The 18,421-nt window shown below is 35.7% G+C and overlaps 2 protein-coding genes across 5 annotated transcripts; both read left to right on the top strand.

The window, feature by feature from the left end:
- The first annotated feature begins 129 nt into the window (after positions 1–129).
- On the top strand, positions 130–5,325 carry LOC112508597 (SWI/SNF complex subunit SWI3A). Of its 2 annotated transcripts, XM_025113267.1 has the most exons (10): positions 143–287; positions 371–549; positions 656–735; positions 819–933; positions 3,239–3,742; positions 3,829–4,014; positions 4,304–4,467; positions 4,552–4,601; positions 4,725–4,867; positions 4,969–5,325. In XM_025113267.1, the coding sequence occupies exons 1-10, from the start codon at positions 194–196 to the stop codon at positions 5,200–5,202; spliced, it is 1,749 nt and encodes a 582-aa protein (XP_024969035.1). In that variant the 5' UTR covers positions 143–193; the 3' UTR covers positions 5,203–5,325. The 2 variants fall into 2 exon arrangements, with proteins under 2 accessions (XP_024969034.1, XP_024969035.1); XM_025113266.1 differs by having other exon boundaries at positions 130–287; positions 371–933.
- Positions 5,326–6,770: 1,445 nt separating this feature from the next.
- LOC112509909 (recQ-mediated genome instability protein 1) lies at positions 6,771–15,225 on the top strand. Of its 3 annotated transcripts, XM_025115119.1 has the most exons (9): positions 6,771–7,080; positions 7,279–7,343; positions 8,060–8,230; positions 8,859–9,004; positions 13,120–13,256; positions 13,646–14,103; positions 14,263–14,373; positions 14,453–14,581; positions 14,728–15,225. In XM_025115119.1, exons 1-9 carry the CDS (start codon positions 6,777–6,779, stop codon positions 14,896–14,898), a joined length of 1,692 nt encoding a protein of 563 aa, XP_024970887.1. In that variant the 5' UTR covers positions 6,771–6,776; the 3' UTR covers positions 14,899–15,225. The 3 variants fall into 3 exon arrangements, with proteins under 3 accessions (XP_024970887.1, XP_024970885.1, XP_024970886.1); XM_025115117.1 differs by having other exon boundaries at positions 6,771–7,343; XM_025115118.1 differs by having other exon boundaries at positions 6,771–7,343; positions 14,437–14,581; positions 14,728–14,798.
- The last annotated feature ends 3,196 nt before the right edge of the window (positions 15,226–18,421 follow it).

Below are 18,421 nucleotides of genomic sequence, written 5' to 3'. Positions count from 1 at the left end.
GTTATGAATATTTAAATATACAAAAAAGTGGGTCGAGTTGAGAGGAACCCAACAAATGCATAAAAACATAGCGAGACAAGGAAGCAAAGGAGTTTATAAATATACCATGGAGTTGTGAGTTAACGACTCGGACTGACTCAGTTTTTTATAAGAGAGAGTGACTCGCTGCATCCTAAAACAAAATCCATCCCAGATGGAGAGCTCACACCACCAAATTTTAAAACCATTCCTTCCCGCCGACGATCATCGCTTCGAATTCGAACTCTACACCATCCCCGGCAGCTCCGGTAAGTCCACTCCTCCTTCCCCGTTTCTTCTTCATCAAAAAAACCCTAACCCTAGTTCAATTTTGTTTTCTGTCTTTGTTCAGGTTGGTTTTCCTGGGATAACATTCACGAAATCGAGAAAGCTTCACTCAAGGAGTTTTTCGACGGAACTTCGTTTACTAGAAACCCTAGGGTGTATAAAGAGTATCGAGATTTCATTATTTCCAAGTATCGGGAAGATCCTTCTAGAAGGCTAACCTTCTCCGAAGTCCGGAAATCCTTGGTAGGCGACGTTAATTATCTTCTTAAGGTGTTTCTGTTTCTCGAAAAGTGGGGGTTGATTAATTTTGGTGCTCCATTGCCGTCGTCGTCGGTGATTGGTGGTGAAGATGGTGATTTGGTTAGGGAGGACGAGGAGGCAGGGAGGTGGAAGGTTAAGGTGGAGGAAGGGCCTCCTCATGGGGTTAGGGTTGTTGCGATTCCAAATTCGTTGAAGCCGGTTTCATTGCCGGCTAGCGTGACTTCTAACAACGGCTCCCGTTTTGCTGACAGTGATTTTAAAATGCCACCGCTTTCTTCTCATTCGGATGTTTACCAGGAATTGATAGAATTGGTCTGCGAGAGTTGCAAGGAGCGGTGCGAGTCTGGTCATTACGAGTACACAAAGGTATTTCTCAATATATTGCCACCTGCATCGTCTAGTAATTATCAAGGACTCAGGATTACATACCAGTCTCATGTGTGTGTATATATATTGCAAAGATCAGTGCTTGCAGCCTTTCACAGTTTTTTGTTGAAGGTGTTCGATCTATAATTGCAGTTGTACATTGTAGAAATTCTTATTTTGTTTTATCAACCTCTTGCTAGATTCTTCTACTTGTGATATGTGTTGTCTGTCATCTTTGATTCAGAAACACAATTATATGTTGTAGGGTTATAACTCCTTGTGGTCTCTGGCCAGCCTTTACCATTTATAATCTTGGCCAATCTCAGGCAGTAATAATGACCTGCTTGGTAATGCCTGCTCGTTTGGACTATGAGAGCAACATACATGTTCTAGCTGGAGTTTCTGCCCATTTTTCTTTAAGGCTCATAGATATGGCATGACATGTTATATGGGTTTGTTTGGTTTGGTTTAGACTTTAGATATGACATTGCATTTATACTTGCACAAAGAGGTTTGACAGACAATAATTGGTTGTTTCTCTCTTCATTGTTTCCACTTTCATTGTTCCAGTCATCTGACTATGGTATTCACCGTTTGAATGTTTTTACTTCTGAATACTTGCTAAGTATCAGAGTTGAAGTACCTGTGTATGTAAACTGATACATTTCCTATCTATCTAGTCTCTAACATATAGCATGAAAAGGAAGATATAGCACTATACATCAAGAATACCACAGTGTATCTTGATACATTAAGTGCTTTTTTAAGTTTCCATGGGTGGACCTAGTAGGAGCTGAGCGGGATCCCATGCACCTGTTCACTCAATTATTGCAAGAGAAAAAAATTTAGTTGTCTGAAAGGTGCACCCACTTGATGTTGAGGGATTCCCTTAAATACTTTGAAACCAAATCTATAACAAAAATTAGATTCTGGTGGGATGGTTGGATTACTACTTTATATACAAAAGGTCAAGGGGTCAAATCTTTTAGGTGAACATTTTCTTTTTTATCTTCTAATTTTAGGCTCAAGAGCTGAGCCGGAGCATTTACTCAGGCCCTACAATTGAAAATGTTAACATCAAAAATATAGTTAGGAGGAGTTCGTTCAAGTACAATTATATACATTACCAATTTACTACCACTATACCAATGCAACTTTTTGTTAATATTTCTCCCATTTTGATTCTATTTCATTTTTCATGATTTATTTTCCTTTCCAATGTCAATTCATCTTAAAAACTCGCCTTCTTTTTATCTCAATTTCTATGCAACATATATTTATTTTAAGGATCAAGGTCGATTCCATTTGAAAAAATGTATTTATTCCTCAAATTGACACAATTGACTTTTCCCTAGGTCAAACCGTGTTGACTTCCCCCAGGTCCAACCACGATTTTGCAGACCTTTGATCCACCTTAAAGGTGCACCCGCTCAAAGAAATTCCTGGGTCTGCCACAGTGAATATCTATTTATCAGTTTTACAATACAACCATGCAGGTCTTGCCTAATGAAATTTACGTTTTAACTTAATGTCATTACCTTTTGCAAGAAAGACAAGTGTTGGATCTTATCAGCCCAAGGAAAGTCCCATGTTAAATTTAAACTATCATACTGCATGTTCTAGCCAATGGTACAGTTTTCAACCAGCACTGGTGGTGTATCTGGACAGATATATGTCATCTTTAGTTGTTATCCTTAACAAAACTGCTATTGCATCACTTTATGAAGGTATGAATTTTGAGATCTGACTATAGTAGAAGAAGCTCTAAAATATATTCTATATCTTCCAAAAGTATAGGTTTGTTTTTTTTATTTTTTGTGTATGAGGATGGCTTTCACATATATTTGAATCATTGTTTTAGTTCGGGTATTCCATTTATACCACTGCACTTTACAACTTGTGGGATTTGGCATTTTAAAGACATGACCGGCTCTTTCATGTTTTCCCTCTGTTATTCATGCTGATTTCTTGAGTGGGTTTCCTTTTCTGACATCAGGCTTTAATTGTTTTGATGCTCTGATTATGTGTGCCTGACTCGAATGCTGGCTTCACCAACTTGTCTTTGCTCGACAATGATAGCATAGGCCAACGATCTAAACCTTCCCACATGGTTGCATAATTGAATGCTAACCAGTGAACCATTTTGTTTTGTTTTTCTTTTCACATTACATGCTTCTGTATACATTCTCTTCAACTTTTAGACTTTTGTTTATCTGTGATAGAATATGCTAACATTAACTTGCTGATTTCAGTCTAGTTAATCAGATTGTCTTTCAAGGTTTCTTATCTGATTTTTTCATATCAGGATGCGAGTTCCATCATTTGTATCAAGTGCTTCAAAAATGGAACTTATGGAAAGAACAAGTCTATTGATGATTTCAAGTTTGTCGATGACAATCCTGATGATGGAAATCGTGTTGCTGTGTGGACTGAAGCAGAAACATTACTTCTTTTAGAATCTGTTTTGAAGCATGGAGACGACTGGGATCTTGTGGCGCAAAATGTTCAAACCAAGAGTAAACCAGAGTGTATTTCCAAACTTATACAATTACCTTTCGGTCAGCTTATGTTGGGATCTGCATATGATAGATGCAGATACCGGGACACCAATAGTAATATAAACAACCAGAAACGAGGACAAGTAGGCCCACCAGCACCTCAAGAGACTAAAGATATCAGAATTCAACATATTGAACTTGAAAGCAAAGCTCAAAGTCAACAGAACGGTGATGCTGATAGCGAAGGCCCCCCTCCAAAGAGAATATGCATTGCACCGATTTCAGATTCCAGCAACTCAAAGATGGAGCAGGTGACAGCTTTTTTCTTTAACACCCTTTGATTAATTGGATGTCATAAATTTTCTTCTGGACTGAAATCCGTTAAATTTCTCTGCAGACAGATAATGAAGTAGAACAAGTAGCACCATCTTTAGTTGTCCCTGAAGAGATTAGAGAAAATGAAAGTCAAGTTTGTGAGCTAAAGAATCATAAGCAGCAAGATGGAGATCTAGATGACCACTGTCCTCCGAAGAGTGATCGTTCTAAACCCGTCCCCAATGTCAGTAATTCACTAATGCGGCAGGTATGCTATTACTCTTTAGATACTTGTAGCAGTTTTTTTCCCTTAAGCTATCATGGGGAGAGATTATTTCTCATAAATATGGACTGGTTGTTCTGTTCACAGATGTGACGAGGGAAAAAGCCTGCATACTACTTGGAAAATGGAAAACCAGTTTAGAATGATTATACAAATTTGTTTTCCTGAACAAAAATCACTAAACATCATCGATTATGGCCATCATTGTGATTATTATTGAACATTAAAAGTGGAATCCTCATCAAACTGGCATTGTTTGTTTTTCTTCTGTTAGGTTACCCGCATCTCTGCTGTGGTCGGTCCACATGTTGCAGCTTCTGCAGCAGAGGCTGCTATTACAGCCCTTTGTGATGAAAATCAAATTCCAAAAGAAATATTTGATCGCGAAGAAAATGGCAACGAGTTACGGTTGTCTACACAGACAACCGAGTCTGACAGGTTATTATCCATCTCTTTCTAGCAAGTTACACGCTGTTCTGTAAATTAGAACGTATCAAGAATTCTATATTCTTCCCTTTGTAGGATTGGTCAAGGCAACGATTCGGAGATGGATGCAAGGCCTAATGAATCAGGTATTTTACGGGTGATTTGTATCATTCTGAATTTTCAGCATCCATCAAGAGACATTCATGGGTTGTTTGTTCTTTAGAATAAAATCTTGATTAACTTTTAGAACTGTATATGCATTTGAACAGAAAAGAGTATAATACCTTTACCACTACGGATGAGAGCTACGACTGCAACAGCTCTGGGTGCCGCAGCTGCGCATGCCAAGTTATTAGCAATCCAAGAAGATCGAGAAGTTGAACGTTTAGTGTCGACCATAATTAATACACAGGTGAGCTCCATTTTTCTTATAATGCATCTTGTTCGACTTTTCATCAAATTATAAAAAAAAATGTTTAATTTTGATATTGATATTGATATTGAAACAAACAGTTGAAAAAGTTGCAATATAAGATGGAGCTGTTGAAAGAGGTAGAGGCGATAATGGAGAAAGAGTTGAGTGAGATGGCGGAGGTGGAAGAATCAGTGGTGGGGGAGCGAATGGAGGTGGTTCAGAAGGTGATGGATGCAGGGTTAAGTAGATGGAGAGATGGTCATGGTAGTACGATGGTGAATGCGAAGCCTCCCCATCCTCAACCTCAACCTCAAGTAGAGATTATGCTCTAACTTAAAATAATCTAATCTAGATTAGTGCCAGTGCTGCTTTTATCTTATCTTTTCTAATATATTGATTGATCCATCTGTAACAAAAATGTAGAATTTGTATGAATACTTAGTTTTTTTTTTATATTCAAGCATCAAGATTTATTACAAATTTTTGAATCATATATATATATATATATATATATATTGATCAACCTAGATATCCAACTTGCTATGTGAGCCGAATAATTCCAGGACGACTACTTGCTATGCAAATAGTCAGGAGTCACCGTATTTGAACCTCCGTAGCTAAAAGGGGATTTTTATTCCTCCTTGGATTTGAACTTGTGACATTTGGAGCCAAGTTCAAACCAATCAGGTATCATTTTTGTGGTTAATTTTTGAATCATATTTTTACCATGGCCAAAAAGTCTGTTTATGGGACGCATTGGGTTTGTGGGATTAGTCTGGATATAGCTCGGGATACCTTTCCAAAAAAATAAAATATAAAAAAGGATGAAAAAAAGATTTAACAAACCAAGAGACAATTTTTTGTAATTTACTCGAAGCTATAAAAATGTCAATGTTAGAACTTCTTCAATAGCTATGTTAAAATAAAGATTTTGGAGATTTCTTGGTTTTTTTTACTCCAACAACTATGTTAGATTGTATGTTAAAATAGAAAAAAGAAAGAAAAACAAATATATTTAAATTTAGATAATTCTTTAAAACTTTTAATATTGAGGGGAGATATACATTCTTATAATTGTTACTATAACAAGGTTGATGTGTTATAATTTTTTTAAAAATGTGTTTTTATCATAAATCTAAAAATATATTTAATAATAGATATAAGGTGAAAAATCGTATGAAGTAGAATTAACGTGAAAAACGTAAGAAAAGATAATCACTTTTAATCTCAAAACTCATATATGAATAACGCTTGATATGAGGATTGATTCCGATACATCTCGGTGTATCTCATCCTAATATGTATCAAAGGACGAATATCCATTTTCATGCTTCTCATTTAACTCTCTTTCTCAACGGAATGATATAATGTATATTAGAAGTTAAATTTGAGATTATGGGGCTGTTTACCAAATTTTTTAAGTCTTTTACGGATAAATTTGTTTGTCCGAGATAATTTGTCTGTCTGGATAAATGAGTGTTGTTGTTTAATTTTTTTTATCTAAACCAACAGTCTGAATAACATAAATGATCGATTTACCCCCAATATTAATTATTTAAACATCAAAACAAAAAATCATAAAGAGATTGACGATAGGGTGTCTCATTTGGAAAGGAGCCAAGAAGACGATACTTTAAATAAGGGTAGGGATGTTATTTTGATGGCCGTCATTTCTATCTGTACAATTAAGTCATGTACAAATAAACCATAAATAAACATTAAACCCCCCAAAAGAGCTTTACGAGCAAGTGAGATAGATCAATAATTAATTAAAACTGCCCAAAAAATCATAGTACTTCGAACGACCAAAAGGAACCATGGCGGTCTTAATACCCTACGACTTGGAATAATTTTGAAAATACGAGGAAACTGGAGGGAAAAAAGGTCGCCATTGTTGTTGGCAACGATGTTCTCCAGAAGGCGCCTGAGAATAATCTGTTCATCCGATGAGGAAGACGATGAAGAAGACGTACTAGAAGTTCAACCACCTCTTCCACAACACCATGATAACGATTGCGAAACACTCAATTTTCAAGATGTAACCCTAAGTTCCTCAAACTCTAACCCTACCAATCAATCTGATTGCATCCAAGTCGAGATATCTGACGAAGATTTCGTCGATGCGTACGAAGATCTCTTACCTTCTCCCCAGCCTCCGCCTTCGGACCAGACTGTTCATTCTACAGATTATTCTAGAACTAGCAGTGTTGGTATGGGTGAAGTCTCTGATAGTCCTATTAGTAGGATTCTGGAAGATTTAGGGTTGAGATTACGGAGTGAATGGTTGGATTCTTGCCTTCATGGCCTCCAGACTGTCGTCCCTGGGTTTCCCAGCTTCGATGCTACAAAAAAGGCTAAGCTATGCTTTGAGAAGTTTTTGCATTTTGATATGAACAACTGTGGTGCAGGCATGCTTCCGGATAACGTGCATCAAATGCACCTTGTTGATCTTCCTGGGCCCTTTGTGTTACAGGTATATTATGTTTTGTTAGTCTCGTGTTAGTTTTTGATTGATTATTTTGTTGTATAAATTGGACTCCATTAATTTTCAAGATGCTGATATCAATTTAGAAACTGTTTAGATTAACTGCCATTGGATGTTTATGTTAGATGGCATAGTGAGTCTTAGTTCACAAGGAATTTGGAATGGGGCTTGGATTAAACAGCTATTGTATCTGATTTGCAACTCAAACGCAAGAAGCGTATTGAAGGAGATGCAGAGATGATTTGCTTTATTAAGACATAGTTCGTCAATTTATGTCTGAGTGGATCAGAGCCTGCAGTGATATGTCAAGAGCCCAAGTCGATTAAGTATACTGCATTAGATCCTTGTAGCTTTCATCTTGTTCAAAGGAGAAATATTTCTGAGTTGATTTATTTGTACTTCCTTTGCCCCTATATAACAGCATATTAATGAAGCATATCTCACCATAGCTTGGTTTGAAAGTGCACGTTCAGTTCAGCTTATGTTAAAGAACTATTGGTTGTGAATTTGTTTGACTTTCCTTTAGTTCAGCTATTTTGATCACAACTAGCTATCGTACTCCAAAAGGGTTTCTTTAGGCAAGTTTTCCCCTTTCCATTGAGCATCTTGGATGTCTAATGAAATCCCAGTGTCACAAAGAGTCGCAGGTCATAGACATTTGCTTATATCTACTCCAAGCTGACATAAAGGCTTTTTTTTTGCAGGTTGACGAGATAGTCAATATTAGTCAACCTCTCCGAGAGCGTTACAAGAAGGCACCTTCTGGCCTGAAGAGATGCCTTAAATTGTCTATGACTGATGGTGTCCAACAAGTTTTTGGCATGGAATACCAGCCTATTAAAGATCTAGATGCTCTTGCTCCTGCTGGACTGAAGGTTCTATATTATAGTTCTTGCGTGTGGTGTGATTGGTATAAGTTTAATGATATCATGTTTGTGTGACCTTAGCCTTTGTTTGATGCAATGCCTAATTTGCTTGCTAAATGTGCATAGCAGTTAAACCTGGTTAATTCATGTTTCCTCATTTTCTTTCTTAGGAAAGTGCTCAGTCAAGTTTGAGGTTGAAAAATCTCCTTCTTTGTGCATGATCAAAGAATTGAGTGAATTAGGTCCTCATTAGACGTCTTCTTCTTTGCTTCTAGTACCGTCGAACAAGAAAAGTCATGTCAGTGTGGTTATATCAGCTGAATGTGATCATAGTTGCATCCATACTTGTTATGGGTTAATATGACAAATGAAGTTTACTTGATGAAGTTTGCCAAGAGAAAATCTACTTCTTAGAATAATTTGTTGAAGAACTGCCATGTTAGTTATGAACTGAATCCAATATTGGAGTGATATGTAAGGAAGGTTGTTTGTTGCCTATTTGGTGTCTTGCAAACCTCTATTCCAGTCTTATCTTGTGTTTTTTACTTAGCATGATATGTAATTAGTCTAATTTGTCTACATTGCTACACATTCTTGTGCATAGCAAGTAAGTTCAGATTAACTTGCCTTTTTTTAGGTTGCTATTTCTAATGTACATATACGACATGGGCTTCTAATGCTGGTTCCAGAAGTCTTTCAAGTTTTAGGAGGATTGGTTGAGGAGCTGGATGCAGCACGACAAAGGCTTGTTAATGAAGTCAATAAGCCTCCAAGGGGCAAAAGGTATTCTATTATACTTTTTTGTTGGTTTATTGATCATTTTTTGTGGTGAATAAAACACCAAAACTGCATTTCAGTGCTCTGTGTCCTGTCGCTGAAATGTCTATTCGGAAGCAGGACTTTGTAGCATGGTTCCTTCTACGTTTTATATCCATCGCGAAATTGAATGAGCATCTAGTAGCTTCTTAAAATTCTAAGCAATATTTACATCTTTATTTTGTGATTAGCTTTTAAAATGTTAAATAATAAACCAACTACATTTCTCCACTTTTTTCTGCCATAAACTGGAATCAATTGACAATTCCTTTGGAATTAGTTGTATGCTTTAGAACCCTTCTGACATTCGCATTCGAGAGGTCAGATAACTCTCTCAAGTAGGGATATGATTGTTACCTGTACCGGATTTTTTTGGGACAAAAAATGAGGACCGAATACCGAACCAAATCTACTGGTTCGGTACCATTTCGGTATCGGGACGGGAAATTCGGTGTCAGTACCATTTAGGACCGGAGATTTAAAGTTAATAAAGAAACAATCAAAACCAAATCGCAGAAGTTCAAGAATCAAAGTTAAACAATCGCAAATGTTCAATATATCAAAAAACCAATCCCAAAAGTTCAAGAATCTAAAGTTCAACAATCTTTGGTACTCTTTTTCCCTTTTTTTTTGGTTGTTTATCGCCTCTTCAATCTCTGTATTGCCAAAAAACCAAGAAACGAAGATAGTTAATACTTGATCTTAACAACAATCAAGAAACACATAAAGTAAATATTAACATAACAAATATTACCTTTCGCAATGTCGTCGTCCTTTAATATATCATCAGTGTCATCTACAATTGGTTTCCTCGACTTTCTCACCCAATCTTGGGTGCAAATCAGAGCCTCAACTATGGAAGGTGAAAATTTGTTCTATATTGGTCTAGTACACGACCACTCATGCTAAATGCCTACTCGGATGCCATGGTGGAGATTTCTATTGCGAAAATATCGAACAAAAATACAAGATCCATAAAGAATAATATTGTATAACATAAACAATAATAATGTAAAACATAATTAACAATTTACCTTTGGCCATCGGAGATACAATTGGGAACCGAATAGCATTTTGTTTCCACCACCTAAGTATGTCAAACCCGGTAGTATACGAATTCTTTGGCTCATTTAGGCACCTCTTTAACTCGATGTCAGTTGCAACTGAGTTACTTTCTTCCACATGTAGAAATTCCCCCAAGAAGTCATTACCCCCATCACATGATATTAAATCTTTTTCATAACATGCTTCTTGAGATGCCGAAGTAAAGTCAAATGTGTCAAACCTTTCTTTGTATGTTCTCAACCTCTTGCACCATAGTCGCCACCTTCATCTCAAGCACTTCTTTTGACATAGGATTTTCCTTCATTATGTTATATATAATCAACTTTCGAAACACATGTCCAATAAAAGATGATTTCATCATAGGATCCAACATAACGGCAAAATACATAAAGTCATTCAATTCGTCAAACTTTCCCAATACTTATCGTATTTTTCTCGCATCGCCCGAGCCATCAAGCAAAAATCGACCATCTCTTCCCACACATGTAGATGTTTGTCTACATCTAGAATTTCTCTAAAAGAAAAGATGAGCTAAGGGCTTTGAAGTGGTCGATACAATTTCTGTTTTGATCTTGAATTTCTCTAGAAAGTCGACCACTTTTTTGCACATACCAAAATCCGAATGTTCAGGTTCTCTATCAAGATCACAAAAATAACTATCATCTTCAACTTCAAACATGAAAAATGCCTCCCTTTAACTCCACGTCAATCTTTAACATTTCAAAGGTGGAATTCCACCTAGTAGGGCAATCACCACACAAAAATCTTTTTGATTCAAGGTTCCAGTCTTTCATGCACTTTTTAAATTTGACTATTCTTTGTGTCGAGTGTCTAATATACCTAACCGCCTTTTGCACACACTCAATATAATAATTATTCTCCTTTAAACCATCTTTCACAATTAGGCTTAGAATATGCGCCATGCACCTAACTTGAAAATGTTTCCCACCATCATACATATCAGGCAACTCTTTCACCAAATACTCTAGCGCTTTATCATTACTAGATGCATTATCAATCGTCATAGTCATAACAGTTCTTATCCCCCAACCATGTATGCACTCTAACAATTCACGACCCACATCATCCTCCCTACGACTATCAATGGGTCTAAAGTTAATAATTCGTTTATGCATTACCAATCGTCATCTATGAAATGAGCCGTAACAACCATGTAGTTCAACCTTCGACACGATGATGTCCAAGTATCCGTAGTCAAGTGAACGGTGTTTGTTGGTTTACTTAAATAAGCCAATAACTTATTCCTTTCCTCTAGATAATACTTTCCAACATTCTTAGAGACTTTGTGACATGATGGCAAAATAAACCTTCCATTTAAAGCACTAGTTTATCCAACAAATGCCTCATTTTCCACAAATTTGAAAGGCAATTCACCAACAACAAACAAATTTAATAAAGCTTCTTTTATTCTACCCTCATCATGCTTCCAAGTTTGCACACTACCTTCCCCACTAGCTTCCTTTTTAAACAATAAGTGACTTTGTTTTTTCATGGAAAACTCGAGATTCTTATCACAAATAGGATAATGCTTTTTAAGGCTAGAAGTACCGTTTCTTACCGGATCGGCTTTAAGTACCGTGTCACAAAACTTGCACTTCCCATGTTGCTGTTTTACTCCGTCCTCTTCAATGAACACAACATTAAAGTCTTCTTCTTCCCTCCTTTAGGAGCTTTGTTTGCTCGTTTTCTTTTGCCTCTTGCTTCGACATCCGAATCATTGTCGAGGTTGATATAAGGGGTTTCCTCAACAAATGTATCATCTCCCTAAACAAAAAAAGCACATTAAACTTATAATTAATATTAAGATTATTATAATATTAACCAATAATTAACTCAAAAAAAGTTAGTTTATGATTGACAAACACAATCTAAAACTTGTGGTATATAAAAATTTACTTGACTTTCATCCATGGAGGAGCCAATTTCCTTCATATGATGGTGATACCGATTTCTTGATTGACATTGTCAATTTGACAAAATCGTGGTGGTGGGGTGTCTTTTTGTTATGTGTGATTTTTTGAATTCAAATGGAGAAGGTATGGATTTATTTTAGGAATAGATGTAGTTTACTTTTCGGAAAAAGAGATGATTAGTTAGGAGATAGAGATGGAATTGGAATAGCCAAAAATGCCCCTTGAGTTACCCCGTTCGGTACCCATTTTTTCGGTATAATCACGGTACCAAATACCGAAACCCGAAATTGACTAATTATTGGGACCGAATACCGAACTGAATATGAGAATTCAACATCGGTTCAGTACAGGTTCGGTTTGGTTCGGGAAAACGGTATGGGAAGCTCATCCCTACTCTCAAGGACTTCCGCCCAAAGTTTACAAACAGAATACCCAAATCCCTAACCTATTGACTATTGTGACTCCTTCTGCTAACAGACTAGACAATGTTCTATTACAAACATGCCCCTTCCTTCCTTATTTATTATGGTCTTTTATCCTCACAATTTCACAAATGAACACCCATATTACTTACAGCCCCTCCTAGCATATGTAAACCGGGTTGGAGGTTTACCATTTTCTTGATAAATTATTTCTCATAATCATTGATCCTGGCTATTTTGTCATCCAAAAATGAGTTCTCATCAAATATTGGACGTTACAGCTTAGTTTTTTTTGTATTAAATCCATCAAAAACTCGGATCCTTCTTAGATTTTGAGCAAATGGCTTAATTAATTTGGGATAAAGAGAGCATACGGCAATCTGTTGTCTGTTTTGGACTTCTACATGTTGACATCTTTTATCCATGCCATATACTCAACATGCATGCTTTTTATATATGTGGAAGAATCGTCTTTCTTACTGCAGATTATTGTTGTCTGAACATGTGGATGGTTTATTTACCCATTGATCAAGAATAAAACTATAAACAGATAAGAAAAGGAGAACACCAAACGTGGATATCTATTATGAAAGTGAATTTTATTAATGTATGTTTTCTTGAAGCATGATTGCTATTTTATTTGTATGATCTTCAATTTCAGAACAAGAACAGGAGTTGTTCCCCCTTTATCAACTAGAGCTACTCGTGCTGCATGGCCTGCTGAGGAGATTCATGTTTCAAGACCAATAAATAACCCTGTCTCTCAAAGGGCATCTCCAATGCAGGTAGATGACCGAGGTATGTGAATTCATGTTCCTCATAAATTCTTATGTATTAATGGAGATTTGTCCATGTCAACATCATTAACCAACCAATAAAAGTTATACACTGGTTCAGCAAGTGAACACAATTTAGAGCTCTTTTCGGTGTCTTGTCGATTCAAAGATAAGCGATTACCTAGGTTAATGGAACTTGTTTAGAACATAAACCTTATGGTCATGTTTCTATCGCCTTTTGCGCTCTACTTTTGAATAGATTAAACTGTGTTAAAAAAACGAAATACTAAGGCTAGTAAAGCTCGATTAGCATGCTAGATTTAAGTTTTTAAACATCATCATCATGTTACCAACTTGCTACCACCATTCATTTGTTTCCCGTCTTTTTGACATACATGCATTCATGTACAGGTGGCACACCTGCTTCTGTTAGTAGAAGAGTGTCATCAAATTCTGCAGTTCCTGTTCATAGAGAACATGTTGGACATCACCTGCCAAGAAATGAAATAGAATCTTCCACTCGTAGGGAGAATATTGAACCCCTTCCATCTAAACCTGCAGAACAGAGTTCTGTTTCTATGGATAAGGAAACTGATTCCATTGCTGTTCCCATCCCGAGGGGAAGTGTAGATACGACCCTGTTGAGAGAAGAGCCCACCATTCCCCTCCACAGGGAACATGCTGAATCTTTCCCTTCCCCTATTGCTGTTACAGATGATGGAGATGGAGATGCCCATATGGCGCCTGCTGAGGAGAATCATTCTGCACTTAGTCGTAGCAGTGAAAGCTCTTTTACATACCTTGCCAGCTTGTCAGTTAAATGGGCTGCATCAAAAGATAAAGCTTCTCACGTTGAGGGTAAAATTAAGGTGCATATATACTACCTTGAAAATATGTATGAATAAATCTTGTCATATGATGTCTCATATATCAGCAAAAAGCTTCTTACTTTTTTATTCTATTTGCAAAGAAAAATCTAAATAATACGTGATTTTGTTATGTTACTTGTATTCGTGCAAAACTTTCAGTGTATCTTGACTGGAGTTAAGGGATTCCAGTTTAAGGAAAGGAGCACATATGAGCTTCAGGTATATGTAGATGATGGTAGCCTGATATCCGAGATCCTTGTTGATCACAATGTAAGTTGACGTTCGAATGTGATCCTTGTAGAATCCTGGTTCTAGGATGTAATTCTTGTGTAGTGCTTTGATTTTTTAGGTTGTACAAAGGAAGATAGGTTATTCTCCCGAGGAGGTAAATGCTGCTCTGTCTTCTTCAAACCCATCGAGGGTTCAGGATATGAAGGATACAATGAAGCAGTTCAGAGTTTTTTTGGTGAACTTTGAGGTACATAAGCCATTTCTGAATCTTTTCGATTAAACAACAAATAGTTGAATTTTACCGAAAACCTTTTATTTGCTTCTTGATCTCTTGGTATATGACTTCTTGATGGAGAATTTCTCTTGGCTTGTTAAAATGCACAAAATTGACAGGGGATGATGCTTGTACGGATAAACGAAGCCTCTACTCTTCCAGTTGCCACAGAAATGCACCAGGGTTGTCCACCATCTGATGCATGGTTGCTTCTTAGTAGACTAAAGTCAAGTGATGATGATCAAGCACCTCAAGGTCGACAGTTAGATCCAATTAATCTATCCCCGTAAACTGATCCTGGAAGTTGAAACTGAAACAAGACAACTGTGAGCCTTTGCAAGCAATCATGGCAGACAGTAGTGATCTCTTGCAATGGCAATCGAGGCAGCATAGTTTCTTCTTGCAAACATCAAAACTATAAGGTACTTTGACACCTTTGTTTGTTGGTTCTGTTTTCTTTGATCTTTTATGGGCTTCTGCAATTTATTATTCGAAGATGCCGGCTGATCCCCAACTTGGGTGTCGATATTCTTGTACATATCACAACAAATTGTTTTCGAGTATTTCACTTTTCACTCCCATTAGAGTAGTTAACATTTGTTCATTGAATTTTGAATAAATTTGCTTCAACTGCGGTACAAATTGATAGAAATAAATACGAATAATTGTAACACTCTTATCGTGCACATGGGGGTATTAAGAACTTGGGTTCCGGACATTTTAGTGATTAGTGTTGCTAGAAATGTGATTACCGATCGTTGGATTCTGTTCATAATCTGTATCACAATAAAATCACATAATTAATAAAGTGATGATGTAGATGTGATCGTCGTTGGGTTTTAATTATCACAACAAAAAACATAATTATTAGATGATTATCATATCATAATTTTTTTTTTCAACTTATCAAATCATTATCACATTATTCTCACGGCAAAGTAAAATAATTATCACATAATTATTGACAAAGGACATATTGATATAAAAACCGATGATAATAGCAAAATTTAAGAGATAATGATAAATCTAGTATAATAGAAAATTATGGACAAGTACTAATAAATTTACATTTATTCTAATTTTTATCATATGTTAATTAATTTGGAGGCTGAGAAACGTTCTCACATTTTCGTAAAACAGAGATGTTCTCGTTTGAACCATTCCCTATATCAATATACATAAAGTATACTTAGCTTGAAATATATATAGTAGCATCTAAGTACACATAATAACATAATATATAATGGCGAAGGTTCATGTGAGAATGAAAGTTGAGTTGAGAATTGTAAGAAGAAATCTGGACCATTGATCACCTTTAATCTTAAACCTACTCATAAATTGTGATTGATACAATATATCTTAATACATGTCATCCGTACATTCAAAAGTGGAGATATTTTTTACGTTTCCTATCTTTAACTTTTTTTTTCTTCGTCAAAACATAATCATGTATGTTTGTGATGGTGATGTTTGACTTTAATAAACAGTTGAACACCACTATCTACTTAACTAAGTAAATAAAAATGCCACGTGACCCTGTTTAATAGAGGTGTAGGCATGTAAATGTTTCACCGCCTCACCCGCTTTTTAAAACTGATGTTATGAAAATAGAATCAGACGATCACGATTGCATGCACATATAAATGAATCATCATATTCATCGTCTTTCAATTTATGGGTTGTATGCATCTGTGAATGAATCTCTATATTCATCATTTTTTTAATTTCTAGAAAATTAGAAATTAGAAAATGATGAATAAGAAAACAAAAAAAAAAATGTTTTTCGCTTTTCCATTTTTTTTTAGATATTTCCCTTAACCTCCCCCTTCTTTCTATGTATAGACACAATGACCACCTATCCAAAACTTTCTATACCACCCCCTCCCGTTACTGTGATTTGGTATGTGGTTTTGTTACCTTTTGATGAATCAATAGGTTTGCAAGAAGGATGAATAACATCATAAGAATTCGAGTTAATTCTAGGTGTGTACATCTTCTGTGTTTCCATTGGTTCCCGTGTTTTTTTTTTTGCAGATATCATTTGTCTCTGTGTTTTTTGGCCAACAATTTGGTCCCTATGTGTTTTTTTTGTCCTTGTAGTTAGGTTTCAGTTTGTTTGAAGAAGTGGAGTTGCAGATTTGGTTTGAGTTTTCATGGGTTACGATGGTGATATGATTTTCTCTCTGTGATTTGGTCCATGTGGTTTCTGCCCCATGACTTTGCTTTGTGGGTTTGATCGGGGGACGGAGTGGTGGTGATGGTTGTTCGTGGTCACTGTGTTCATGGCTGGAGATGTCATCGTGGATATATATATATATATATATATATATATATATATATATATATATAGTTTGTTTCAAATGCAACCCATCGCATTTGTACAACCAATGCAACCCAATAGATATTTATGAAAATGATGAGAGTTCATTTATTATGATTTGAATATTTATGGAAAATGATAGAGTTCATTAATTATGATCAATACTTTATATTAGAAAACAATCAGAACTTCTATGAAATCACATATTAATCAAATGAAATGGACGGTTGAGATTAGATTGTATTGGTTGCACAAATGTCAAGGGTTGTATAATAACCAACCTCAACCATCCATTTCATTTGATTAATATGTGATTTCATAGAAGTTTTGATTGTTTTATAATATAAAGTATTGATCATAATTAATGAACCATATTCATCTCCATAAATATTCAAATCATTATAAATGAACTCTCATCATTTCCATAAATATCTCAAATGCATTGGTTGTACAAATGCGATGAGTTGTATTTGAAACATTGAAACAAACTATATATATATATATATATATATATATATACACACACACACTAATGTAGAGATAATTAATAACAATTCCCTAAAGTTTGATGGTGTTTGTAAAAACAAGAAATAAGAAGACATGTAAAATGACTAAAATACGTCTCATTAAATTGGACTTCACGGAAAAATTTAAGGGCCAAAAGATAGGAGGGAATCCATTGGGAATTGACAAACATGAGAGACAAATCTCTTAAAACCAAGTTGAGGGACAAAATTGTTGAAAGTGACAAACGTAGGAGACCAAAAATGATCTGTACTTTTTAGAGTAAATTACATGATTGGTCCTTGTGGTTTACACAAAATCACACTCTACTTCTCTAATCAAAATAATTATGGAAACATCTCCGTGGTTTACATTTTCACAGGCCTTTGGTCCCTTTGCCTTAACATCGTTAAAAACATCTGTTAAGTAGGTTAACTCAGAGGATATTTTTATCACTTTTTAATATTTAATTAACAACTTATATTTTGATTTAAATATCACATAGACCAAGAATGTAATTTTTTTTATTAACCTTGATATCCAACTCGCTATGCGAGCCGACTAATCTTAGGATGACCACCTGCTTTGCAGATAGCCCGGAGTCATCGCATTTGAACCTCCGTGGCCACAAGAATGTAATTTGAATATATATATATATATATAGGGGCCTAATCAAATGAGAACTGATTAGTTTGTTGTAATTGTGAGGTCCAATCTCAACCACAAATAAACGGATAGATTAGAAAATTTTAATGAAACTGTTTCATGTATTTCTCTAAAATTAAAATAATGAAGATGATAATATCCATGATTAACACCATCCACAATAAAAATGGTCAATCAACCTCTCATAATTACAAAAAAATGAACAAAATGAAAAATTATGATTGGTTGAATAAGGTTTTCACGGTTTTTACAAATTGAATGGTTTTCATTTGATCGCTCCTCTCTCTCTCTCTATATATTGATTTTGACCATTTTTGTACATT

The sequence above is a fragment of the Cynara cardunculus genome (genome assembly GCF_001531365.2).
Source record: "Cynara cardunculus var. scolymus isolate 2C chromosome LG 3, CcrdV1, whole genome shotgun sequence".
In the NCBI taxonomy this organism is placed as follows: Eukaryota; Viridiplantae; Streptophyta; class Magnoliopsida; order Asterales; family Asteraceae; genus Cynara; species Cynara cardunculus.
Note: the sequence above shows the minus strand (reverse complement) of the source record. Positions and strands in the feature narration are given on the sequence as shown.

Coding starts and splice junctions, on each gene's coding strand:
- LOC112509909 (XM_025115117.1), top strand. CDS start 6,777: ATGTTCTCCAGAAGGCGCCTGAGAATAATCTGTTCATCCGATGAGGAA. Junction 13,257..13,645: donor AATGCAGGTAGATGACCGAG/GTATGTGAATTC, acceptor ATTCATGTACAG/GTGGCACACCTGCTTCTGTT. Junction 14,104..14,262: donor ACGTTGAGGGTAAAATTAAG/GTGCATATATAC, acceptor CAAAACTTTCAG/TGTATCTTGACTGGAGTTAA.
- LOC112508597 (XM_025113266.1), top strand. CDS start 194: ATGGAGAGCTCACACCACCAAATTTTAAAACCATTCCTTCCCGCCGAC. Junction 288..370: donor CACCATCCCCGGCAGCTCCG/GTAAGTCCACTC, acceptor GTCTTTGTTCAG/GTTGGTTTTCCTGGGATAAC. Junction 3,743..3,828: donor GCAACTCAAAGATGGAGCAG/GTGACAGCTTTT, acceptor ATTTCTCTGCAG/ACAGATAATGAAGTAGAACA.